The sequence below is a fragment of the Peromyscus leucopus genome, chromosome X (assembly GCF_004664715.2).
Source record: "Peromyscus leucopus breed LL Stock chromosome X, UCI_PerLeu_2.1, whole genome shotgun sequence".
Taxonomy (NCBI): domain Eukaryota; kingdom Metazoa; phylum Chordata; class Mammalia; order Rodentia; family Cricetidae; genus Peromyscus; species Peromyscus leucopus.
Window position 1 is genome coordinate 113,151,317 of NC_051083.1, and position 26,457 is coordinate 113,177,773.

At 36.5% G+C, this 26,457-nt stretch overlaps 1 protein-coding gene across 11 annotated transcripts in view; it reads right to left on the reverse strand.

Moving 5' to 3' along the window:
* Nucleotides 1–26,457, reverse strand: part of Smarca1 (SWI/SNF related, matrix associated, actin dependent regulator of chromatin, subfamily a, member 1) — a 69,935-nt gene that overhangs the window by 18,342 nt on the left and 25,136 nt on the right. For 6 of the 11 annotated variants that reach the window (XM_037198842.1, XM_037198843.1, XM_028887345.2 and 3 more), the window contains 8 exons: nucleotides 24,709–24,744; nucleotides 23,655–23,807; nucleotides 21,794–21,926; nucleotides 20,920–21,068; nucleotides 18,808–18,927; nucleotides 10,069–10,179; nucleotides 9,690–9,803; nucleotides 563–685 (listed from right to left, as the gene is read on the reverse strand). In XM_037198842.1, the coding sequence (XP_037054737.1) occupies nucleotides 563–685; nucleotides 9,690–9,803; nucleotides 10,069–10,179; nucleotides 18,808–18,927; nucleotides 20,920–21,068; nucleotides 21,794–21,926; nucleotides 23,655–23,807; nucleotides 24,709–24,744 (939 nt within the window). The remainder of the gene's footprint in view (nucleotides 1–562; nucleotides 686–9,689; nucleotides 9,804–10,068; nucleotides 10,180–18,807; nucleotides 18,928–20,919; nucleotides 21,069–21,793; nucleotides 21,927–23,654; nucleotides 23,808–24,708; nucleotides 24,745–26,457) is intronic. The other 5 variants (XM_028887342.2, XM_037198844.1, XM_028887344.2 and 2 more) reach the window with 1 other exon arrangement.

Sequence of the window (26,457 nt, forward strand, 5' to 3'; positions counted from 1 at the left end):
ATTGGCTTATTTTGCCAAAACGCATTTCAGAAGTGTGATACAAAATTTATGAAAGCAACAATAACTTGAAAGCTTTAAGTTAGAAACCTTCCCTATTTAATGTTAGCTTTTAATTACACAATGATCACATTAAAATGCTTCAGGCATTTCTCATTGTATTCAAGTTCTTTCCTGAAAACTCTAATTTCTTTCAAAGGGAATTTTTCATAAACAAAAAAATTGGTTTCAGGGGTCAAGTCAATCAAATTAATTTTCAGGTATATGTTGGAAATTTTTATCAAAATTCAAATCTGGACTCACTGTCCTTAATATAATTGGTTAAAAATGTATCTTAATTTTAATAATTGACACTTCTTTTTTCCATGTATATGTTGCCCCAATGTTTCCAAAAGAGCATGTTCTACAAAGGGAATTTTCTAAAAAATAAAGATACATAGTCAAAATGTGTGTTTATGGGTATGTAGAATCAGGACCACTGGATCTATACACTAAAAGGCAGGTATTACTTGTACTTTTTTCTATCTGTTGCCTAGAAGTAGTTCATTCACTTAAAATAGTTTACTTGTGTAAGAAGTTTATCCTTCTCTTCAGTCTCTTGTGGAGTAAGAGGTTCAGCTCCGTCGATCTTTTTTTGCTCTTCTCTTTGAGCTACAGCTGGATTAGGGATCTCAGGATTCCTTGGAACCTAAGATCAAGAGAGAAATGGTGAATAAGCTGATGAGAAAATAATGATTAAGAAGAGTTTACATATAAATATCAATCAGGAGAGTCATTTCAACAGTAAACAGTGGAACCTCAGAAGCAGATGACACACGGTCCTCTCTACATGTTTACCAGTATAGTATTACCCTAGTAAAAATCATTCTTATACTGCATGGTATAATATTTTAAGATTAAAGTCCATTGGTAAATGAATGCCACATTGTATTCTAAGTCTCACTATGCTATAGAACAAAATAAATCTTTATAATATGATATGTAGAATAAGCACACAGTTTGGCATTTAAAGAGTCTAAAGCCTCCTGGCAGTATACAGCAGGGTGGGCAACACTGCTCCTAAAGACAATATCTGATGTTCTGGACATCTTAAGGTGGGAAAACAATAGAGTGCTTGTATTCCCTGCCATAGGTCTGTAAAGGCGGAGTATTTGGTATAAAATGGGTAATCTAGAGAGAGTGGCAAGAAAAAGATACAAAGCAACATAGAATTTAAGAAGTGTGTGTAAAGGGAGTGTATGGTAGAGCACACAAACAGCTGTGGTGGAATCACCATTCACGGGAGAAAACTCGTGCATTGACAGTGACCAGCAGAGAGAACAATGATGCTCTTCAAAGTACAGAACTGTAAAACCACTGACAACTGAGAAGAAAGCATGAACTGGAACCACTGAGGACAGAAGCTCAGATCTCGGAGGAAGCCAGCAGTTATGTGCATCTCAAAACGGTAGCTCAGAAGCCCTCAGTGCATCACAGTGTGCACAGAGTCCACTGTGGTTCAGCATTAGACAGCATTCTTTGTATGAAAGGACAAATCCGGTTTCCAGCTTTGGAGTCTTCTGTCATCAACTACAAACATCTGGAGCCACGACACAGCTCGGTGATTCCAGAGAACAGATATAGAACATGTGTAGTACATTTTATAGCATTCCATTAAACATGAAAATGAAAGGCTTGGCAGAAAATCTTCTACTGTTTGGAATGCATGCATGATATAAATGACTCATTCCCTAGAAATGTCAAATAGACATACTACAATAAAATTCTAACATTTATTAGAGGGTATTTTTCTCATTGTTATACATATTTTAAAGCATTTAAAGCTGTATCATAGCCAGGCATGGTGGTGCACACTTTTAATCCCATATCTCTGTGAGTTCGAGGTCAGTATGGTTTACAAAGAGAGTTCTAGGACAGCCAGGGCTGTTACACACAGGAACTCTTTCTCTTCTCAGAAAAAAGAAAAAACCTGTATCATTATAACTTAAAGGTGAACATTTTAAAAGTGTTGTATTCAATAGTTCTTCAGATAAAAACTTATCAAATATATATTTTAAAAGAAATATCGTATATTAAAGAGCAGATTAATTTGTAACCATCAGTATCAGATAACCAAGTCAGAATGTATTGTCTATTATATTAGTAATACTAAAATTAGTATGGACTGGGTTACTGGACACAGCCTTGCACACAAGAAATTCCCAAACCAGTTCTGTGATTGTGACCTTTATCTTAAGCATCCTGGTTTCACCAGAGTGATGACACACAACTATGATCTTAGCACTTAGAGGCCAAAGTAGGAAGACTGCAAGTTTGAGGCCAACTTGGTCTACCTTGTGAGTTCAAGGAGAGTTGGGTTACATGACAAGAGTTATCTCATAAACAGAAAGGAAGGACTGTGGTAGCACACTTCCTCTTATCTTACCAGTTGGGGGTGCTGAAGCAGGAGAATGGCTTACCAGTAAGACAGACAGACAGATCAGAGACAGAGACAAGGAAACAGTGGCAGGGAAAGGGGAGGGGGTAAAAGAGAGGGAGGCAGTGGCAGGAAGGGAAGAGAAAAGAATAGTAGGGAGAGGAAGAAAAGGCGGGAGGAAATGAAATGAAAAGACTGGACAATGATCAAAATCTGAAAGTTCTGAGGAGATGGGAGGCAATGACTATCTAAAATGGAGCAGTGTGAGCAAAGGCATGAAGGCAGAAATGCACTGGGATACACAGGCATTACATTAGGCACGGGGCGTGCTAAGTGGTAGGACACTTACCTACTATGTGTGAAAGCTTGGGTTCTATCACAAGCACCCGGGGGGGGGGCGGGGGGGGGGGGAATGTTAGGACTAATATTGAGAAAAGGACCAAAAAACAAAAGCAGGTAGACAGATTCAGAGAGCCCCAAACTCCACAGGAGACTTTTGATCAAGGAAATAAAGTATCAAAATGCAGTATTTTCGCTGTAATTCTTCCATTAGATAGAGTAAAGTAAAGAAGCTACCAGAGGCAGAGAACTTTCTGAGCCATTATAACTTGGAAATGAAGTATGGTGACAAAGAAATAGAAAAAGTATAAACTAAAAATGAAATGTAGAGGCTGATGAGATGGTAGTCTCCTTCCAAAAATGGCTGAGCAGATAAAGGCACTTGCCTGGGTTCAATCCCTGTAACTCAGATAGGGAAGGAAAGAAATGACTCCCACAAGTTATCCTAAGACTCCACACAGTAGTGTTCTCTCATCCTCTCTCTCTCTCTCTCTCTCTCTCTCTCTCTCTCTCTCTCTCTCTCTCTCAATAAATGAATGAATGAATGAATGAATGAATGAATGAATGAATGAAAAAAGAGTTAGATTCCATGAGGTAGTAAAAAAAACTTTTATCGCTTAGGAGTCCAGCAAGATTTCATAGAAATATGGCTTGCAAAATTAAACGTCGCAGAGCAAAAAATGAGAGCTGTCACCTGAAATCAGCTCCCCATAGTTTAACAGGCAGCCCAGAATGACACTTTAACAAAGCTCACAAAGTGTATGGAACTTTGTCCATTTGTCAAATGTTTATATTTGTCCCTACAGGAATCTTTTTTGGAGATAGACATTGGAATGTCCTAAAGCTTCCTTCAGCTTCAAATGTGGCAAAATTCTTTCACTCACGCTCTTAGATCAACTGCAACTTCCAGGTAACCTGGACTTTTTTATTCTGCAGTTAAAATTTCACTTGTCACCCTCGCCTGCTGATAAGACTGTGATGAACAAGAAAGTATATTAAATATCAACTCTTTTCATTTTAGAGAGTAAAAAAAACCTCTGAAGATGTCTCATTCACAGCAAGGTCAAAGCTTAGGAAGAATCGACACTGCCAGCCACAAAGGGATTACAGTAAAGCAAACAAATGCTTCTCCCAGCCCCAAGTGAAATAACTACAAATCCTACTAGCTAAACTACTGCCGTGGCCTTGGTGTACTGAATATGGAAGGAGGGACAAATAGGAAATAAAAATGCTAATAGCTAGTAATAAGCAGGTGCTCACAAACGTGTGTTACCAACTGTTTCAGAACTAGTGAGCCCATCCCAGGTGTGGTAGTGCACACCTTTAATCTCAGGACGAAAGAGGCAAAGGCAGACAGATCTCTCTGGGTTTGAGGCTAGTCTGATTGACACAGAGAGTTCCAGGCCAGCTAGCATTGCAAAGTGCGACCCTGTGTCAAAACAAAAACATAAACTAGTGACCCCCTCACTAGCTCTCTCCTCAATTGCACTAGGCTAGGAGACTCAAAATAGAGAACTCATCTCTCTCCATTAGCTACAGTGTGCCCAGCTATGGACAATGCCTATTTCCTCTTAGCCCACAGTCTAACCTGTAGTTATGTACCATGTGTGGCCAAGGGGAGCTACGAATACAGCCCAACCCAAGATCATAAACTTATTTAAAACACAGATTACATGTTATTTTTTACAACTCAATTGTATGGGTCTTGAGAGTGAACTTTTAGATGACAGAGTCATGTTGCAATGTCAAAACATTAGACACCTTTGAATGATTATCAATTTAAACAGAAAAAGAGGAAGGAGTTCTATTTTTTGAGAACCTGTGTATAGAAAACATCAGGCGATCCACTATATCAGCTTTGTTCATGTAAAAATAAACCATTGCTCCACTCACCTTGTAGCTTTAATGGGTTTTCTAGATGGATAGGATAGAAATCAATACTAAATAATTATTTTTTAATTTTATATACATTGATTTTGTTTGTGTTCATGAAAGGGTGAGTACATGCCATGGCATGGGTGTGGGTATCAGGAACAACTTGAGAAATTCAGTTCTCTTCTTCCACCATGTGAGTTCCAGAGATTAAACTCAGGAACTCACTAGGCTTGACAGCAAGTGCCTTTGCCAGCTGAGCCATCTGTCCAAGCCTGTGGTAGTATTGTGTTCCCCAAAATATTGTGTACTCTAATAAATTTATCTGGGGTCAGAGAACAGACAGCCACTAAATACAAAGGCTAGAAAATGGTGGCACTCACACCTTTAATCCTAGCATTCCAGAGATAGAAATCCCTCTGAATCTCTGTGAGTTCAAGGCCACATTGGAAATAGCCAAGCATGGTGACACACACCTTTAATCCCAGAAAGCCAGCCTTTAATCCCAGGGAGTGGTGGTAGAAAGCAGAAAGATATGTAAGGTGTGAGGACCAGAAACTAGAAGCATTTTGGCTGGTTAAGCATTCAGGCTTTTGAGCAGTAATTCAGCTGAGACCCATTCCGGATGAGGACTCAGAAGCCTCCAGTCTGAGGAGACAAGACCAGCTGAGGATCCGGCGAGGTGAGATAGCTGTGGCTTGTTCTGTCTCTCTGATCTACCAGCATGGACCCCAATAACTCGCCTCGGGTTTGATTTTATTAATAAGAACTTTTAAGATTCCTGCTACACAAGCCAATATCCTAGGTATTTCTTGAGAAGGCAAGCCATATAACATTATCTTTGAAATCCTACAGATGATTAACATGCCATGTGATCTATCTGTACTCTGAACTCAAACATGAAAACCTTCCAATCAGATAATCCACCTTAGCTCAGACCCATAGTTCTTAGGAAAGAATGGAAGAAACAAAGTTTAGAAAGAGTCAGCCTCCAGAATGCGGTGTTCGTTTGCTAAATCCTCAGCTAGGAAGTCCTAAGGAGACTCACAGCAAATCTTTAGATAGCACAGTGGCAACCCAAGATGGGGCTGAAGAGAACACAAAGCGAGAAAGAGAGCGGCAGGGAAATGGCTCTTCTGCCATCACCAACACCATTCCCACCACAGCTGTATGCCCACCACAGCTCTATGCCCACCACAGCTGTAGTCTGTGTTGTCACCACCATCTCTTTGTTTTCATATTTCAACAGTTTCTGGGAGGTTTTACTAATAAATATCCCCAGTTTCACATCCAGGTAATAATTTGAAAATATAAATCAAGTGTTAATGAGATGACTTAGCATGTAAAGGTGCTTGCCACAGAAGTCTGATAATGTAAGTTCAGTTCTTGGATCCCACATGGTGAAAGGAGAGAACCAACTCCAGAAAGCACAAGCATGTACAAGAATACATGCACACAAATTTAAATCATTCTGCAAAATGTAAATCTGATCATCCTTTACCACTTACAAGTCCTACAAGTCTGAGAAAACTAAACTATGCCTCAGTTCTTCCTTGTAAAATAAAGATGCCGTTCCTATAATGAGGATGCCAAGTTAATATTTATACAGAACATGGAACATCATGAAACACAAGGAAAGCTTAGATCAATATCAATTTGTCACCCACTCACATCGCTGCTTTAAAGGCATCTGAGTGGGTTCCTTTACTCCGAAGCCAAATTTCTGCCTCTTTATGACCAATATACATTTCCACATGAACACACTCCATCTCTGAGAAAGTGCCTCCTCTTTCCTACCTCAAGGATCTGCTTGACACAGAAAATATAGTGGCTCAATCAAAATATGCAGCCTCAATCCTATCATCTTTTAGATCTCAGCTTAAGTGATACTTCTTCAGGGAGCATGCCTTCATCTTCCAGACTACTTTGCATGCCAATTATACTTCCTGGCAGCACCCTTTGGGAGTGCAAATAATACCTCTGCATTGTGGTATCTGTTTAATGTATGTCTCTGGTGTCTAAATTTTCAGTCTTGTCATTATCATTATTATTAGTTACTATTACTATTACTACTACTACTACTACTACTACTACTATTACTACTACTACTATTACAATGATTTTACCCACTTGAGTACATAGATGAGCTTAAGCCACTAGGGTAGAGGTTGTGAATTAATTATATTTTTAATGGATAGTGGTGGTCTTGATAATATCATGTTAATGAATGAATTTTGTCTATCAGAATCAGATGGAATTTAGTACTCTTATCCTTTCAGTAACTATTTCCTTAGTTAAATAATAATGATCTTCAGGAAGATAGGGAGTAAGTCCTTTAGACTTATGGATTCCCATGATTTTATTATCCATCCCAACAGGTACTGTGTGACACCATGTGAACCTCTAAAGATCATTCTGAGCTGAAGGAGTCAGACCCTTCTCCATCAGTTTGCTTCACATGGGCAGATGTCAACTTCATTCAGTAGAGACACCGTAGCAAAGGGACAGTTAACAAGAACAGGCTTTTTCCAGGAGCATGTATGTGTCCCATCATGGAAACAGTCCAGCAGCCAAGCGTGTTTATCTTTCTCCCAAGTGCCTATCACAGCACCTAACACAAAGCAGTGCTCAGTGAACGGGTATTAAATGGAGTCCTTCCTCCTTACACTCTGCTCTTTCTCTAACACTTTCTGGGAGGTGAGGGAGATAAAATAGTGAAGTGCAAGAATGCGAACTCCATAGCATCTTTCCTCTTCCCACTCACTCATTTCCTCTCTTCTTACACCTCCTCCCTCTTCCTTTCTCTTACCCCTTGCAGCTGTCCATTTATTACCCTGTCTTATAAGGTTTCTTTCCTCCTCCATGTTCTTCCAGCTGGCCACCACCCAAACAATCATTCTGAGGCCTGGCTCCTCACCACAAACTGCCTGTAATGAAAGGCACTGTTTACATTCTAACTGAATTTGTGGCCCGAATGGAGTGGGCACTGGAATTCTCACAGGGAACAAAATCACACTATCTCCAAAGAAGGAAAATAAACAGTTCCATCATCTGAGATTTTTTTTATTGCTGCTACTTGACTACCACTTGGCTCACCTCCCAAATGACATGTCACACTACTAATAAACACAGTCCTTATTTAGGACTGCAGAAACAAAAGGGGTTATATCACATGCAGAAATAGCCGAGAATGTCTGCATAGAAAGAGCACAGTATTTAAAGTCTAATAAGTAGGTTTGAGACAGCAGGGCAACCTCATTATCTATGTGACCTTGCACAAAGTAACTGAACCTTTCTGAACTCCAGTTCCCTTACCAATTACAAGCAGACAATCAAATCTATATAATGAGGTTGTTAGGATCAAATGAAATATATGGTAAAGCATTGTATAAATTATAAAATGTCCTACACTACTATTTTGTTTAGTACTCAAGATCTAGTATTTCAATTAATTCTCCTTTCGAGTCTTACTGATAACAGTTGATAAAAGAAGCTGAAAATAATGTTCTATAACTAAGAATGACTATAAACCTCAGTGAAGTGCTATATGTCTGTTTACCCCACAAAATTAACTATTTAATAACTAACATCTTGAATTTTGTATTTTGTTTCTACATTGTCTTTACTTTCTTATGTATAATCTGAGCAGTCAAACATGGTTACTTTATTCTGCTACACTTTCTTGAAAATGATTCTTTCTGGTCTTGACAGTTTAATTATGCCCAAATCTAACCATATTTATCTAACAATATTTTAACTAGCCCATGTACATTCTGAAATACAAATTAATTATCACAAATACATAGTTTCTCTAGGTACATTCTAGCTTACATAGTTTCTCTAGGTACATTCTAGCTACTAATCAATATAATTGATCAAAGTTCCAACTCTAATAAAGCTGCAACAAAATAAATTTTGAAATATAACTTCCAATTCATAAAACAGAAAATTTCATAAGATTGCAAGTCTGCTGATACTTTATGTTAGTGATTTTTTTTTTTTTTTTTTTTTTTTTTTTGGTTTTTCGAGACAGGGTTTCTCTGTGTAGTTTTAGTGCCTGTCCTGGATTTCGCCCTGTAGACCAGATTGGCCTCGAACTCACAGAGATCTGCCTGGCTCTGCCTCCTGAGTGCTGGGATTAAAGGTGTGTACCATCACCGCCTGGCTAAGTTAGTGATTCTTATACTTTTAGTCAACCATCTCTATTGACTAGGAAGTCAATTTCCACATACAGAAATAACTTTGTATTCTTAATCTCTTAATATAGATAGATGTAGTATTATAGCCACTAAATTTTAATTACTAAAATTTGTATCTACATATGCAAAAAAGAATTTTGACTAATTATCATGTGTATTGTTATCTTTAACATCTAAGTGACCATTAACCACTACCAAGGTCTTTACTAACCTGTGAGCAATAAACACAAAAATACTGTTTCTTAGTTCTACTAAGGAAAATTATTTAAAAATCATATGTCAAAATTCATTTCTAATCCATAGTTATTTTTTCTACATGTTCTTTGACAATCCAAATACTAAATCTATTGAAATAACATTATTACAGATGTTACTGTTTTGAAATATTGGAAACCAATTGTTTCATTGATGGCACTTTTTAGTGACTTAATAGTTTCATAATTACTACTAGTTTAAAACATTATTATATGCTCTTATATTCTTTAATATTAAATAGAGGACAGCCTATTTTAACTAGTGTTTACTGTATTGTTATATTTTAGGAACTATGATTTGGCAATAATATAAGAAAATTGGAATAACAAACCATGTTATAAGAGAATTCTACAACAGCACATAAAATATTATTGAGACTAGAAGACATGATTCAGTAGTTGAGAGAACTTAATGCTATTCTAGAGGACCCAGGTTCAAACCCTAACCCAAACATGGTGGCTCACAACCACCTGTAACTTTAGTTCCAGGGGATCTAACACCCTCTTCTAGCCTCTAAGGACACCAGGCAGTCACATGGAGCACATGCAGGAAAAACACTCATACAAATAAAACAGTTTAAAAAGATTATATCACACTAATTTGAAAATTACCTTATACCCTATAGTCTTCCGATAATAAAGAATTTCCTTTTCCAGGAGCTCAAATAAGCGTGGTGGAAAAAACTGAAAATCCTGAACATTTGGCTGTTTTGGAGGCCGAGGAGCCTATGAGGAAAAAATATGTTACATACACACATACATACTTGTTTTCATGAAGCACAAAGCTGATACAAGTAACTCTACTGATTTCTACATATGGAAAAACAAATACAACAGAAACCATTCATGTGGCTGGCCCATAGCAAGTGCTTACTGTATTGTTATATTTTAGGAACTATGACTTGGCAATATATAAGAAAATCTGAATCACAAACTATGTTATAAGAGAATTCTACAACAGCATGTGAAAACTGGCCCTGTACAGTTTTACCTTTGGGATCTTTGGCTCACTGACACGCAAAGCCTCTCTAAAGTAGGCATCCACTGCATAGTTGGCCTTGCGTTCTCGTTTAGGAGGTTCAATCCATTCCACCACACCAAGCTACACACAAGAAAGAACAAGAGGTTTAATTACTCTGAACTATTTTCTCAGTACCACATGCAATAAGGTAGTAATTAGAAGCAATTAAAACTTGCTTCATAAATCCTACTTCTACCTACAAAGTTCTGTAACATTGCTATAAATCAAGTTTAGGAGTAAAGATTTTTTTCACATTTTTGAAAATAATTTTAAAATTATTTCTTCCTTAATTGAGAATAATATGCACTAACTGCTTAGAATCTGATGGCAATTTGAGTAAATAAGGAGGAATTGTCATAAAAGTAAAAGAAGTGTTGATTCTGGTAACTTTATACATATAATAGGTCAGAGGAGTAAATGATAAGCAGCAGCATGACAGCACACCTCCTTCAAATCAAAGGGAACTTTCTAGAAAGGTAAGCTGTAGTGGAGTGGGCAAAAGTCACTGAATCTGAATCCTATCATTTCACTGGTCATACTTCTTTGAGGATTATTTCTACTTTCTGTAAAATGAGAACAATTAATACTCACCTTGAAGGTTAAATACAACCACAAAGGATCTGGGAATCTAGCTCAGTAGTACCCTGTATGATTAACTTGTGCAAAGTCCTGGGTTGGAACCGCAACATCAAACATAGTGATTTATATCTGAAAGCATTAGCTAACTAGCCAACAGTTAAATGTTAAGGTATTATCACACATGGAAATTAATATTACCATTGACTTGTCGCATTGCAAAACTTACCCCATTAAGAGCTAGGAAATGCATTTTAATAGTCAACAAGCAAAATTGACAACATAAAGTTCTGGAGTCCAAGGAAATTTTTTCACATTCCTCTGTTTTTCTCCATTTTGTGGTGTTTCTCCATTTCACTAGTGAAATCAATCGCTTATCATCTTAAGGTTGATTTCAATATTTCATCATAGGCAAAGAGTGGATGTCAAGGATGCATGTGTAGCTCAGTGATAGAATAAATGTTTAACATGCACAAGGCCCTTGGTTCAACTCCCAAAACCACTTAAGAAAAACATGGATAATAAGCTAAAATAATGAAGGTGATTAGAGATCTATAAGTACTCACAATATCTAGAGAAATAAATCCTGAAGTTAAGGCTCATAAGTCAAAGTCTACACAATAACAAAGAATAGTTTTTTGTTGATTCATAAGATTCAAACCAATGTGTAAAGTTACAAGAAACAATACCATTATGCAATATAATTTAACAGGGCTGGGGGTGTAGCTCAGTGGTAGACTGTTTGCCTAGACTACACAAGGGCAAGATGGCAAACAGTGAAAGTAACTACCCTGAGAGAGGTAGGATTCCCAGCACTGCAGAATTCAAACACAAGCCATCATCTGTTGTAGATGCTGTGAATGAGATTTCTTTTTAAATCACATTTATGTATTTATTTGCGTGTGCATATGTGTGTATGTGTGCATGCATGTTCATGCCATGTCGCACCTGCGAAGATCAGAGAACAACTTTTAGGAGTCGGTTCTCTCCACCATACGGATTCCAAGGATTGAACTCAGGTTGTCAGGCTTGGTGGCAAGCACCTTTCACTGAGTCATCTTGCTCACCCTATAAAGTGAGATTTCTTCATTACAAGAAAGGTTAGAGTAAATGACCTTCAATGTCTTCTAATTCTAAGAAGTTATAAGAAATTAAAATGGGATACTTAAATAAAATAAAGATCCACATCTAGGGCTAGAGATGTATATCAGTGGTAGAGAACGTGCCTGGTATGTAAGAAGCCCCGGGTTCGATACCAAACAAAGAAAGGAAAGAACAGTGGGAGACAGGGAGGGAGGAAAGGAATACAATAAAGAGGGAGATGAATTGTGTTTCTTATATCAAATGAGTTAGTGTGTGAGGTAACAGTAATGGGGGGGAAAGATTTCATAAATAGCTCAGGAGGTGGCACCAGAGGATTCCCCAGAGGATGCTGGCTAGCTAGGCTAGCCCAATCAGTGAACTCTGGGTTCAAGTGAGAAACCCTGCCTCAATATATAAGGCAGACATCAGATATCAACCTCTGGCCTCCATACACATGTGAACATACATGTGCACCGACATTGATGTGAACATACATACACACATATACACACTCACAAAAAGATTTTTAAAATAACATGTAATTTAATCTTTCTAAATTGAAGTAAAAATGTATACTTGAAACTAACTTTTTAGAGGTAATGTATTTGGCCATCCAATCTGCATATGTTTGAAAGTCTAGATGTTGAAATTTGAAGTAAGTGTTAAAGGCCAATTCTTGAACTTTCAAAAACAGAATTAATTATACTGAATTGGCTTGTTTTAGACAAAAGCATATTAACACTAACTTATTCAAGTTAATTTATCAAGGATTAATGTCAGCTACCATGATTAAATTGACTAGGCATGCTAGTAAAATAATGTAACTGATTTAACAAATCATATGTGAAAAATCTACCCTAACATATAATTTCTAAGATTTTTGAATAATATACCTTCAGATTTTCAATTCTCTTCAGAAACAATATGAACCTAATTTATGACCCTATGTAGAAAACATGAATGCACAGAAATAAAATATAATCTCAACTGAGAATACTAAAAAATTCTGATTTTAAATATTACTGTTAATAGTAGACATTCAATTATAGGAATCATCATAATCATTCAAATATTTCTTATCTGCAAATTATCATTTCTGCTAGAAATCGAAGCATAGGAAAGCCGTACACATACAAGTATTTAACTAGCCTAATCTTACTCTGTGAATGGGTCTAGAGATGTAGTTCAATAGTATAGGATGTGCTGAGCATGAGGGAGTCCCAGCACTGAAAAAAAGTTCCAATGATATTTAGGTTCTATTAATATTTTTCCACTTTATAAAACACTCTTAGTACCAATAATCCATAGGAATAATTGGAGAGTAAATAAAATTCGTATCATATAATTAGATCTAAAAAGCATATTAGGCAAGCAATTTCTACCCTGTGCAGAAAGGCCATCACCTCCATCTAAGCAGGATAAAACACAAAGCGTCTGAGTTAAGATTGCAAATAAAATAGACAAATATAAGTCAAGGAACAAAACCCATCAGAGGCAAATAACGGCAAGAAAGTATTGTCAGTATAGTGGGTATGATGCAATTTAAAATGGTTCAGCTCTCATAAGTAAAACCAAGATCAAAAAAAAGAGTTTCACTCTAATAAGACATCATTTCTATCAGATCAAAAATATGTTTTATGGAACAATTTGAGCAATAATAATAATAAACTATATTGTAAGTCAAAAATAAACAGACATGAGTCTACAGTGATATAAATAAATAAGGACAGAAATAATTGACAGAGAAGGGGCAGCTTCTTCTTACAGAAATTCCCAAGCAGGAATTATAGATGGAATTGCCCTCAGGCACACATCATAACAATAACTCCCCCAACAGATAATAAGATCATCACATACAAGTTTAAAAACATCCTTCCCAAGAGAGTTATCAATTACAAAAGTCAAAAATACTAAATTCATAGGAGAGAAACTTGGCAGATGCCATCCCCAACCACTAAGTGAAAAGGTTAATATCACCCATAAAAAGAATGGTTAAGATCATTGATGCTCTGATACTCTGTACAGGACACAACATCCCTTCTGGGATATTCTTGCCAAAAATGCATAATCTCAGTAAAATCATGAAAAACCGTCCAAAAAAACACAAAGCAAGAGACAAGTTACAAATAAGTATCCATATCATGAAAGAAAACAAAACCTAGAGAATTCACACAGACTAGAAGAGACTAAGAACATGCACAGCAAAAAAAAAAGTAATGTAGGCTAAGAGAATGAAAAATATACTACAGATGGGGAAAAAATATCAGCAAAAGACAAAATTGATTGAAGGACCATTATCAAAAATAAAGTAAGTACCCAAATAGTGACAGTACAAAAACAAACAAAACAATTCAGTTGAAAAAATAAAATGGACAAAAGACTTAAAAAAGACAAAGAGATGGTTAAGTATATGGAAAATATGTTCAATATGTCATCAAGAAATTTCAGATTAAAATAAGGAAAAATCCCTCTATACCTGTTAGAAATAGAGAAGGGAATAGCAGAGTATAAGTGATGGGTAGAAAGAAGTGGGAAAAAATGGAGGGGTCCCTAACTATGGAGGGGGAGGGAGGAGGATAAAATAACAGTAAGGATGTCTACCAAAAAATACCTATAATACATGGTACATCTCTGTATAAATATACATAGATAATTTAATAGATTCCCATCTCAGATGGCAATGTTCCCCCAAAGAGGCATAAGCTACCTAATAAAATCCCCAGCCTCCGGCATGAGAATCCCTCTTTTGAGTTGCTGCTCAGAGGGGCCCAAAAGATTCCCAAAACATTGCAGGGTATTGTTACTAACCTTGGTTGCTCCCCAGAAGTGAAAGGTAAGCCCCTATTGCTGAAGATACCACGCACTTTCAGACACAAGGCCCAAAGATTCTTGAGTTGCAACTAACCTGAATGTCTCTTCCCAGAGGACTAACTTTCATGGTGCCAGAGGAGGGAAGTAATCAACATTCCTACCCAGCTATGACACTTACGAACTACAATGATGACCAGCATGGCACCATAACCCTAAGGGTACAGTAGTGGTACGCATACCTTGGCAGTAACTAACATCTCTTTAATTGGACATAAGACACACTCAAAGAGAGAAAAATCATGCCTGGTATTAGAAACTCAGCCAACTACCCAGGGCTAGTGGAGTCATTGATCTTTGCAGAGACCCTACAAACACCACTTTACTAAACCAGCACGAGTTTTAACTGCATTCTGAATATTTATCCTTATACCCACAGATAAAAGTGTAGGTATCTGTCAAGAGCCATGCAGCCTAGTCTTGCTTCAGCATATGACTACCCATCCAATGGGTTTCCTTGGATTCTCACTTGGCAAAGACCAGCAGACCACGGAACAGCATAGGAATCTGCAAATTCGTGCAGCTTGCAGGCTCTTTTCTCTCCCATTATATTGTTGATTCTTTGCGCAGTTTTCTGTTTTACTTTGTCAGTCACACATGCAACAGCTGTAATTTTCCCTGGAAATTCTGTTCTTTCTCAAATGTTTACCCCTAAGATTCTGTAGGCTATTGCTTCTTACATCTCTTATCTGTAGTTACTAACTACAACTCCTAATCCTGGGAACTTTACTGACTCAGTAGAGACCGTTAGGTACATATAAGAAAACACATGGAATATTAACCGTGTCTCAGAGTTCTAGAAAGGAGTGTAAGGCATGCATACACAAAATGGGGAAAGAGCCTCAGGAATATACATAGTGCCAACTGTTGAGAGTAAGTTCCCTGGACACCAAGCAAATAGAATCAGTGGTAGGTTCTGATATGCTCCAAGAAGAAAAAAATACAATGCAAACCCAAACCAAGGCTGGACCACAGCAGCTATCACCCTGCATCAAGGAAATGTCTCAACAGACATAGACCATTACAGAAAATCACAACCAATCAAATTGAAGAGTTGTGGGGCCTAGTCCCAACTGATATATGTACAGTACAACTCCTGCACCTAAGACTCGGGGATCATTTCAGAAGAGAGAAAGAAAATATTCTAAGGGCCACAGGAGTAAAAAGTGTGTTGTGAGATTGTGTCTCCTAGAAATGGCAGAGATGCTACATCCATGAAGATTCACTGACATGACTGCCTAAATACAAGCTGAACAATGATAACACCAATAAGCATGCTATGTAGGCAGGGGGAAAGCTCATGTGGCCTCAACCCTACACAAAGAACTACAAGCAATTAAGGGATGCTGACAGCAGGAGAAACAGTCTTGCCCAGGCACATGGATTGATTACCCAATACCAAATGGTCAGTCCTGAAATCATAAATAGTTACTTTGTATAGACTGAGTAGGTTGTATTTATATATTTAATAAATTAATTTTAAAGAGAGCAAGGTGGAGTATATTGGGGGTAGGAAGGGGAGGGGAAATGACATAAGTATATTATAATCTCAAAATTTTTTTCAATTAAAATAACAAGAAGCCACTATGCACCTATTAGGAAAGTGAAAATCCAATATTTCAACACCACCAACTACTGGTAAAGATGTGGACTAAGTTTTCTTTCACTGCTGGGAGAATGTGAAATAGCATCGCCACTTTGGAAGAAAATCTGCCAGTTTCCTGTAAATCTAAACATACTTTTATCATAGGACCAAACAGGCGTATTCCCTGGTATTCCCAAAGGAATAAAAAAAAAAAACCGTTGTTTTTAAAAAATTCTACAAACAGATGTATACAGTAGATTTATCCATAACCATAAACACTTGGAAACAACCAAGATAGTCCTTAGTGGGTGAATAGATAAACAGCAGCACATTCAGAATGTGGACTGTCTCTCAGTGCTAAAAAACAAAATGAGCTATTGACCCATGAAGAAAGACAGAGGAAACTGAAACACATATTACTAAATCAAGGACATCAATCTAAAAAGACTTCATTTAATGGTATGACATTCTGAAAAATGAAAAAACTATGAAAAAAGTAATAAAAAGATGAATCCTTGCAAGACGCCGAGAAGAAAAAGGCAGGGGGGTTTTAAGGCTGTGAAAATACTTTATGATATTATAATGGTAGATGTCTATGCATTTATTAAAAACCATAGAATGTGCCATCCTAAGAAAGAGAACCCTGTTGCAAATGATGGGTTTGGGGTGACAATGATGTGTTAATGTACATTCATGATTGTAACCCATGTACCACTTTGGCTCAGGATACTGATTGTAGAGGAGGGGTGTATGTCAGACAAGGGGTATATGTTCTTTCCATTTGATTTTGTTGGGAACCTAAAATTCCCCTTAAAGTAAAGTCTAGTTTGTTTTTTGGCTTGGTTTGGTTTAGTTTGAAGTTTTCGAGACAGAGTCTGTCTATTATGTAGCCTTGGCTGTCCTGGAACTCACTATGTAGAACAGGCTGTCCTCAAAGAGATCCATCTGCATCTGTGAGAGATCCAACTGCCTCTGCCTCTCCCTCTCCCTCTGGCTCTCCCTCTGCCTCTCCCTCTCCTTCTCCCTCTCCCTCTGCCTCTCCCTGTGCATATATTATTAGCATTAAACTCTGTACTATTTTTGCTGTTGTTCTATTCATCTAAAGTCATTTCAAAATAAAAATTAAAAATTACCACCTAAATTCCAGTTTAAGCATACATAACATTAGGCTTTCACTTCTTCAACACTAATATCTATGCACTATATCACAAAGTATTCCTTTTCAAGAGACCACATATAATAAAGCCCTTGGGGCAATTAACTGCTAATATGACATTATTCCTTATATTTAGTTAATATTAGCTGTGATCATTAGTCTCAATTTTTATCTGGATGAGATCTAGAATCACTTGGGGACAGGCCTCTGGACAGGCTTGGAGATGTAGTATGTTGGTGAGAAGATCAACCTTTGGGGGTGCAGTATGTTGGTGAGAAGGCCCGTTGTGGGTGGTATCATTCCCTGGGATGGGATCCTGGACTGCATAAAAAGGAGGAAGGGAAGCAGTGAGAAGGTTCATCCCATAAAATCACATGCCTTCAAACCTGAAAATCTGAGTCCAGTACCAGGGAACCACATGGTAGAAGAGAGAACCGACTCCCACAAGTTATCCTCTGACCTACACACATAGACACATAATTCTTATTAAAAAATACTTATTTAAAGGAAAAGGCTTGCTGACAAAAGCATTTAGCATTGTCTTCTTCCTGACTGTGAATGCAATATGATCAGTGGCTTCAGGATCCTACTTACTACCTTGATCCACCTGCCCTCGTGTACTTATTGTTCCTTGCACTGAAAGCCAAAATAAACAACTATCCCTTATTTACGTTTCTTTTTGTAGACATTTTATTATTGAAATTAGGGGTCTGTGTATGTGTGTGTATACAGATGACAGAGGTGACAGATGGCTAGAGCTGGAGTTATAAGAGATTGTGATCCACCAGACACAGGTGCTGGGACTCGAACCCAGGTCCTCTGAAAGGAAAATACATGCTCTTAACCGTTGAGCTGTCTCTCCAGCCCCACTTAAGGTGCTTTTGTTGGTGTATTTTATAACACCAACAGGAAAAGCAACTAAGGCACTTGCTGCCAGGTATGGTTCTAATTACTTTAAAATATTAGCCCATTTCCTTATGAAAATCAATCTGTATACTTACTACATTCTCCCTTTGGTACATGAACAAGCTGAGTACCCAAAGTCATTTACCTAACAATAGAGATCAGATTTCAGGTTAAGTTTCAGGACTCAACCACATTCCTGTATCCCATGTTAACTAACAAAGTAGTAGTACAGCTTGAGCACATCAATCTGAAATCCAAAATGCTACAAAATTCCAAATTGTAACATAAGTTTTGTAATATTTCCAATTTCAAATTGGCAGATCAGTAATGTTTCTGCAAATATTCAAAAACCTAAAAAATTCCAAAACATGAAACACTTCTGATCCAAACTTTGGGGAAAAAGTATTCACCTGCATTGACAACAGCAAAATATATTAAAGATTGTCCTTGCACTGCATAAATTCCTGCATTATTTTATAAATTTTACAAGGAAAATAAAAATTCAACCACTTAATGACTACAAATATAAAGTTACCTTCTGTTTTTCTCTATAATCCTCTCCTTCAAACTTGTACAAACTTTGTTCAAGGTCCATTCTAAAATTTCTTAGAGATGATTCTCCCATTTTTTGCATGCGTTCATTCATCTCTGCAGTCTAAAATTGAATATATTGAAAGGAGAAAATTATCAATGAATCAACTTGCAAAAAAATGTGAATTTTCTATTTTTCTGGAAGCCAGGTTTGCCATGAAGTATCTACTCCGCTAATTTACAGGGGAAGAATAAAGTATTAGGGACTAGAGTCCTTCTTGCTCTTGTAGAAGACTAGAGTTCAATTCCCAGCAACCAAATGGTGCCTCACAACCATCCATAACTCCAGTTCAAGTTTACTAGACACCCTCTTCTTCCTCCAGGGACACATGCAGGAAAATACCCATACACATAAAATAATTTTAAAGAATTCAATGCTGAGAGAGGAGAGGAAAGAGAAAATACTTCTCTTGAGATGGTGGTGACAGAGTACTTACATACAACATGCAAGGCCCTACATTCTACCTCTAGTCACACACACACACACACACACACACACACACACACACACACACATACACACCCTGAAATTTAACTTGTCTTGAGTATTTAGAAAAAATTAAATGTTTTATTCCCAAATATTTTCACTTGGGGCTTCTTTAAAGGACATTTATCACTAAAGGTGTAGCCATATCATAATTTCTATTGTATAATATTAATGAGAGAAATAGCTAATACTATCATAAAACCAAAGTAAAACTAAAACACTTTTTGTATATTGATATAAAAAGTAGTAACATAAGATTGTTCTATAACCTTTAAAACAAAAGCATTTTGAGAATCAAACTGCTTTTGAGAATCAAATAAAAAATTCAGTAGTTTTTTATTCCCCCAAGGTTCATGAGCTGCAAATTTAGTCCCCATTGTAATGGTATCAAATTGGTAGAATGTCAAGAGATGTTGATTATGTCTTTAAGAGAGATTAAGAGTTTTCCCTCAGGAGTAACTTAGGTCTCATAGGGTTGCTCTCTAGCTCTTGTGAGACTGGACTAATTGCCATGACAGTGGGTTGTTATAAAATTATGAAAGCTGCTTCTGAAGTTCTCTTGCTTCCTCTCTCTTGTATACACATGTGCCCACCATACACTGCTGTCCTCCATAAGGCCCTCACTAGAAGACAAAGCTAATAGCACCAGGCTCTTGGACTTACAAAAATCTTTTTTCCCTGTCTCAGGTATTTTGTTGTAGAAAGATCAAAAGAACTGAGACAATCCTGAAAATATTTAAAAAGGACTGAAGATATGTAATCCACAAAATCTATACAATGATTAAGTCAAAAGGCAAGCAAACTAGTTTTTTTACCACATAAATTAAGGGGGAAATACACATACAGAGGGTAGGTAAATGGACAATCTACCCATCATTTGCAATGTACAGACTTTATGTGCACTTTTTAAAAAAGGGAAAATATTTCTTTAAGTACAACTACCTAGCTATGAAACACTTAGAAGTTTGAGTAGTTACTGGATATTAAATATCTTGTATTATTAAAAATACTAAGGTGGTTTCAGGTGAGACAAAACTGTGATGGTTATGTTTTTTTATTTTTAGTGTAAATGATGATAAGCACGTGGAAACTCATTATACCATTCTATCTACCTTTTCTTAAGTTTGAAACTATAATTTGTGAGGAAAGGGGCACATTAGACACAAAATTGCAATACTGTAAAACTACTTAGGGTGATTTGACAAAGAATGATTTAATGTTTCACATAATGTTTATAAAACACTTTCAATTAGTATACTGTATTTTAATACAATGCAAAAAAAATCACAAAATGCAGTCCTTCCATATGCAATTACATACAAAATGTGGAGTGTTCAAGTACAGTATTTTCAAGAAGACATAAATTGCTTAATTTTAAATGATGTGCCCAGTGTTGCTGAGCTAATAAAAGTAAAAACCTACCCTATGCCTGCAAACATAATTCTACAAGTTCTTAGGAACTTAAGTTATCTTAAACATGCAGTTCAGCACCAATACATGTATGTGGAAATGTAAATGTGGGGATTGTAAATAAGCCATCTTGAAAATACAATGCTATTTTGAACTAACCTTCTTTTCCCCTCTTTCCAGAATAGTTGTAATATCTTCATCTGTCAGCTCACTTTCTTTACAGGCAAAAACATGGGTGGCTCCATGGCGTATCATCTGTAACATTTCCTCTTTTGCCAGTTTGTTAGATTGTTGGTCAATGAGTCTTCCTAATAACAGTTAAAAGGAAATACATTCAATTCTATTTCAAAGAAAGTATAGTATAATGGTTCTGATCAGACACGATTGAATTAAATCATACATAGAGTAGTTTTATAAAAAACATTGGTGAGTTTAATGTTATTTATTTAATAAATGACTGCCAGTTTTTCTACCACATTTTTTAGTTCATTATTTCAGTTAAAAATCCAAGTCGGAAATGCTTTTTTGTGTTCTAATTTAATTTTTCAGATAAATTCTCCTTATGGAAATGATTCTCTGGTGTATATTTGTTGAATTTTTCAGAAGCCAATATTTTCTGCTAAATAGTATAAGGCACTGCAAAGGTCATGTCGTTGGCATTCAACTAACCTAGTGAGTTTATTTCACATACTAAAGGCATACGCTTAAATAAGAAAGATTGCAAACATCTTTTTAAAGATCATTTACATACAAGTAACATTATACAGGCTGAGCAGGTTATATTTAGGAATACACACATACATATATGCATGTAATAACAATCAATTTAAAAAGAGGTTATTAATTCAAAAGAGTAGGATGGGTATATATATGGGAGGATTTGGAGGGAGAAAGGGGAAGAAAAAAATGATGGAATTATGTTATAAGCTAAAAAATGAAAGGGAGAAAAGATTATTGAAAAGTGATCTCCTTTGAAGGAAACTGAATGTGTTTTGCCCCTCTCCCAATTAATGAAGTTTCCACATAGAAATACCTTGCTGTATAACAATTGAATCAAGTCTTAGTTTTATCTCAGCTCTCTCTACAATCCGTTCTTCCACTGTGTTGTCAGTAATGAGACGGAAGACTCGTACTGGCTTCTTCTGACCAATGCGATGGGCCCGATCCTAGCAGAAAGAGTCCAACTGTAAGATGCCGGAGACTGTAGACAAGGCTTAGACATATAGCTACAATGCTATAAATACCCGAAAATAAAATTCAGACTTCAATCTCTCTATACCTGTCACTTGTAAAAGGTGGATGGTGGATGTTAAAGATGTCCAAAGACTTCTGGGAACTTCTGGAACAAAGTGCTGTGCTACTACTGGGAAACTTCCAGAATTTCATAAGGCAAATCCCATTTAAGATGAGGACAAATAAAGCTACTAAGTAACTTTAACTCACTAAACACAAATATCTCTAGGACAAGCAAGGAGTTTTTGAAGTAAGGAACAACGTAGTTAGCAAGGGCTGCTATATTGACAAAATTCTGCTTTATCTCATCATCCATCAAGCAGTTCTTTCTGCTTACCAAGGCAATTCTGGGATACATAGTAAAGGCTCATAAATATTAATGAGATATTCATAATTTTACTACACTAGAATTGCTCCAATGGTTTATAATTAGCAAAGGTGGCAGGTGGCAAATTCTGGTAAAATGTAAGCATGTGAGGAGAGTGTATTTAAAATGCAGAAACTAACAGAGCAAATGGGAACAGCGAGAAGGTGGGGAGGAACAAAGAAAGAACGTTGAAAACAGTCCTTGCCATAAATATAAAAACTCTACAACCCAATAACCAATTTTTAAATAAAGCACATTCAAAGAGAATTTAATGCTCTACAAATATCTAAAAATTTAAACTCCAAACAATAATCCCTGAATGACCAGACTGTGATAAATGGTAAGAGAAACAGTTTCGTGTGTGTGTGTGTGTGTGTGTGTGTGTGTGTGTGTGTGTGTGTGTCTGCATGCACACACACAAAATTATTTGCAGGTTTGGAAATATGCTCGGGGAGTAAAGTGTTTACTGCTCAAGCATAAGGACCTAAGTTTGGATCTCTAGCACCCACATAGAAGCCAGCCATGGTGCTGCACTCTGGCAACTCCACAACGGGGAGGCTGAGACAAGCGGATTCGGGCAGAGGGGGCGGGCGCACTGACCAAGCTGTCAATCCAAAGTGGCAAGCTGCAGGCTCAGTAAGAGAACCTGTCTCAAAAATAAGAAGAAGCAATTGAGGAAGAAATCCTCATGGCAGTCTCTGGCTTTCAAATACGCCCTCTCAGGAACACACACACACACACACACACACACACACACACACACAATTTTCAGATGATGTCCTCAAACAGCACATTTTCCTGACATTTTTACCTTCTCTTCCCAATTATTTTATCACAAAAGTTACAGTCTGACCTTTTCTAATTTCAGTACTAAAGATTTTTTAACAGGGTGAAACCATGCAGCCCCAGCTGGCCTGGAACTCATTATGTAGATCAGGTTCACCTCAAACTCAGATTCCCCCGCCTCTGTTTCCTGAATGCTGAGATTAAAGGCACATGCCACCACACCTGGCCTAATTTTAATATGTTCTTGTTACACAAAATAATGAGACAAAATTCTTCTCATTAAAACAAACTCAGGAAGTCTCCTCAATATTCAAGAATAGGAAAAAGCTGACATTTCTATTCTATGACGAAAGCAAATATATATATATATAAACTCAGAAACTTTAATTCTAACTTCTACAAAATCACTCCAAAATTGTTACCCTTTAATCATTCATTAACTTTGTGCTATATGAACAATAGTATTCTGAGCTTCAATAATTTCCTGGTATTGTTAAACATTACTAACCATAGCTTGTAGATCAACCTGTGGATTCCAGTCTGAATCATATAGGATAACCACATCAGCACTTGCCAAGTTAATTCCAAGACCTCCAGCCCTTGTACTCAGCATAAAGATGAATTTGCTGCTATTAGGAGCATTGAAGGCTTCGATTGCTCCCTTTTTTAATTAACAAAGGAATATAAAAAGAGAAAAACTGGATTATATTACAAATCTTAAGAAATAGAAAAGTTAACATGCTCACAGAAAATATTTTTATACTTTATATATAATATTCTCCATAACCTAATACTTTATAATATTCTTCAAAGCTATATACTGCATTTGTATAAGTAGCTGGAGAAAAGATGTTTTTATAAATGAAGTTTGTAAATGTTAACCAATACAGACAAATATAGAGCAATCATACAAACAAGTTTAATTAAACAAATAATAATTCATTTGCATTCTTTGAAAACAATACTAAAACTGTTCTAATTGATTAGGAGCTGAAATATGTCTTCAAGTAAAATGACAGAAACATCAATATCATTCTGAGGACAGATAAACAAGATGTGGCAAAGATCAATCAAGAGAGAAAAGTTGAGAAATGCAAATGAGAGTAAGATGATCAATATCACTATAATGATAGGGAAAATGAGTAAATAATCAGGAAAATCAGAATGACATGTTCAGGGATATTTAGTAAAGAAACTTAAAAATTAATATATTGTTAATATCCTCTATACAAAGATCTGATAGAAATTAATTAGGAAAATGCTGACTCCAGTAGAAAAAGGAACCTGAAAAGTGAGCAACTTCAACTCAGAATAAATGCATATATATATATACAAATATATATATATACAAATATATATATAACAAGAATAATGTTCATTTCTCACTAGTAATCAAATAGATGCAACAAATAATATAATGACATTTTTAATGATAAAAAAAATGATAATACTCAATGTTGATGAGGGAGCAGAGGGATATTGCTTCTGGGGGTGTAAATTGGAACAATCTTTCTGGAAAGCAATTTGGCAACATGCACCAAGAGCCTTAATAATGTTCATACCCTTTGACCCAGTAATTCCACTTCCAGGAACTTATCCTAAGGAAATAATCAGAGATGTGCACAAGATTTATGTACAAGGACTTTCACTGTAGCATTATTTACAACAGTGAAAAACTAGAAACAACCTAAATCATCAACAATAAGGAGACACATTACATAGAGTACATCATTAAGGTTAAATATTTTCCTAAAACTATAATGATATTCTTACTGACAAAGCACAATATAATCCTGATTAAAAGTACTAGGATACTGGATTTTATATAGAGCATATATATATATATATATATATATATATATATATATATATTATGGTATCAATTTCTTACATATTATTTCTCATAAAAATTTCCCAGAGAAAATTGATTTTGCAAATCTCCCTCAGTACTCACAAAATGCACATATATTTTTAATGCAATAGACATTGCATTAAATGCAATATATTTGCTAAATGCAAATATAATCTAAGTCCTCAATAGACAAGGTGACCAGCATTACCACAATCAGTAGAGCATAAAACTGTGTAGTATTAATAAGGTTGGTGACAGGCAACCTGGTGTAGAGGAAATAGCAAAAGCCTGGGAGTGAAGCACAACTTAGCCATGTGTATACATCTGAGACACCAGCCTTTAACTTCTCTGAGACACAATTTCATGTGACAAAAATCCTATCAGTACCTTACCCAGACTACTGGGAGAATCATTTGGGACCTCAAAGTGTCTGACATAAAATAGCTGCTTATAAATGTTAACCCCTTTCCCTATAAAAGTGAGGCCAATTAAGTCAGAGGATGACTAGAGGCCTGGATAGCTTAATTTAACCATAGGGAAAGGGTGAATCCAGAACTATTAATGGTGGGGGTGGGGGAATCTCTATGGCTGGTACACAGAGTAAAGAACAAAATGTATTAGGAAAGACTTGAAATTACTATATGAATGAAAACATAAGTGGGACATCTCCCAGGGAAAAGAAAGAATGGCTCTGACTTCTCAGTATTTAAATTTGATGCACATAATTCAAAATCTTTGAATGGAGAACAATTTGGAGAGGAGAAGAAGAAGAGGAGGAGGAAGAAGAAGAGCGAAAAGAGGAAGTTGTTGTTGTTCCACATCACTAGGTAATGAACAGGGAGATAGGTCAGAAGTGACAACTGGCATTTTGAGGTCAGATAATGCCTACTAAATTCTGCCATGGTATCCTCTTCATTCTAGCAAGAAGAGTCAACCATCTTGAACTGTACTAGAGGTGCCATGCTTAATGAAAGACTAGGTTCTCAGGACTAAATCAACAAAAGTTTCAAGTAACTGTCATAGAGGACTTAAAACTATAAAGTGGGAAATAATTGAAGCATTTAAACATTCTTTCATGTGTAAAGGTTATCACAACTGTTTCCTTTCAACAGGTAGCAGAAACCCCTTAACACAGAGGTCTGTGTGCTGCTGGCAACACTATACTGTGTGATAGCCAGGCTTCAGGGAGGGTGTGCATAAGAGGCAAAGGAAGCAGCTGTGGAAGGAGAGGGACATGGGCTGAGATTCCTACAGCCTAAGAAGGTGCCCTGAACAGATACAAGGACCTGTGTGCAATTTCAAGGCTCACAATATATAGTGCACTGTGTATTTTTAAACTGTTTGTACCTATTATATCCACCAGTGTTCACAGTGTCATCGGGAATAAGCATTTAGTATTAATTTTATTTTTATGATATGAAAGATATTGAGGCCCACAGAATTAAATGACCTGTATACA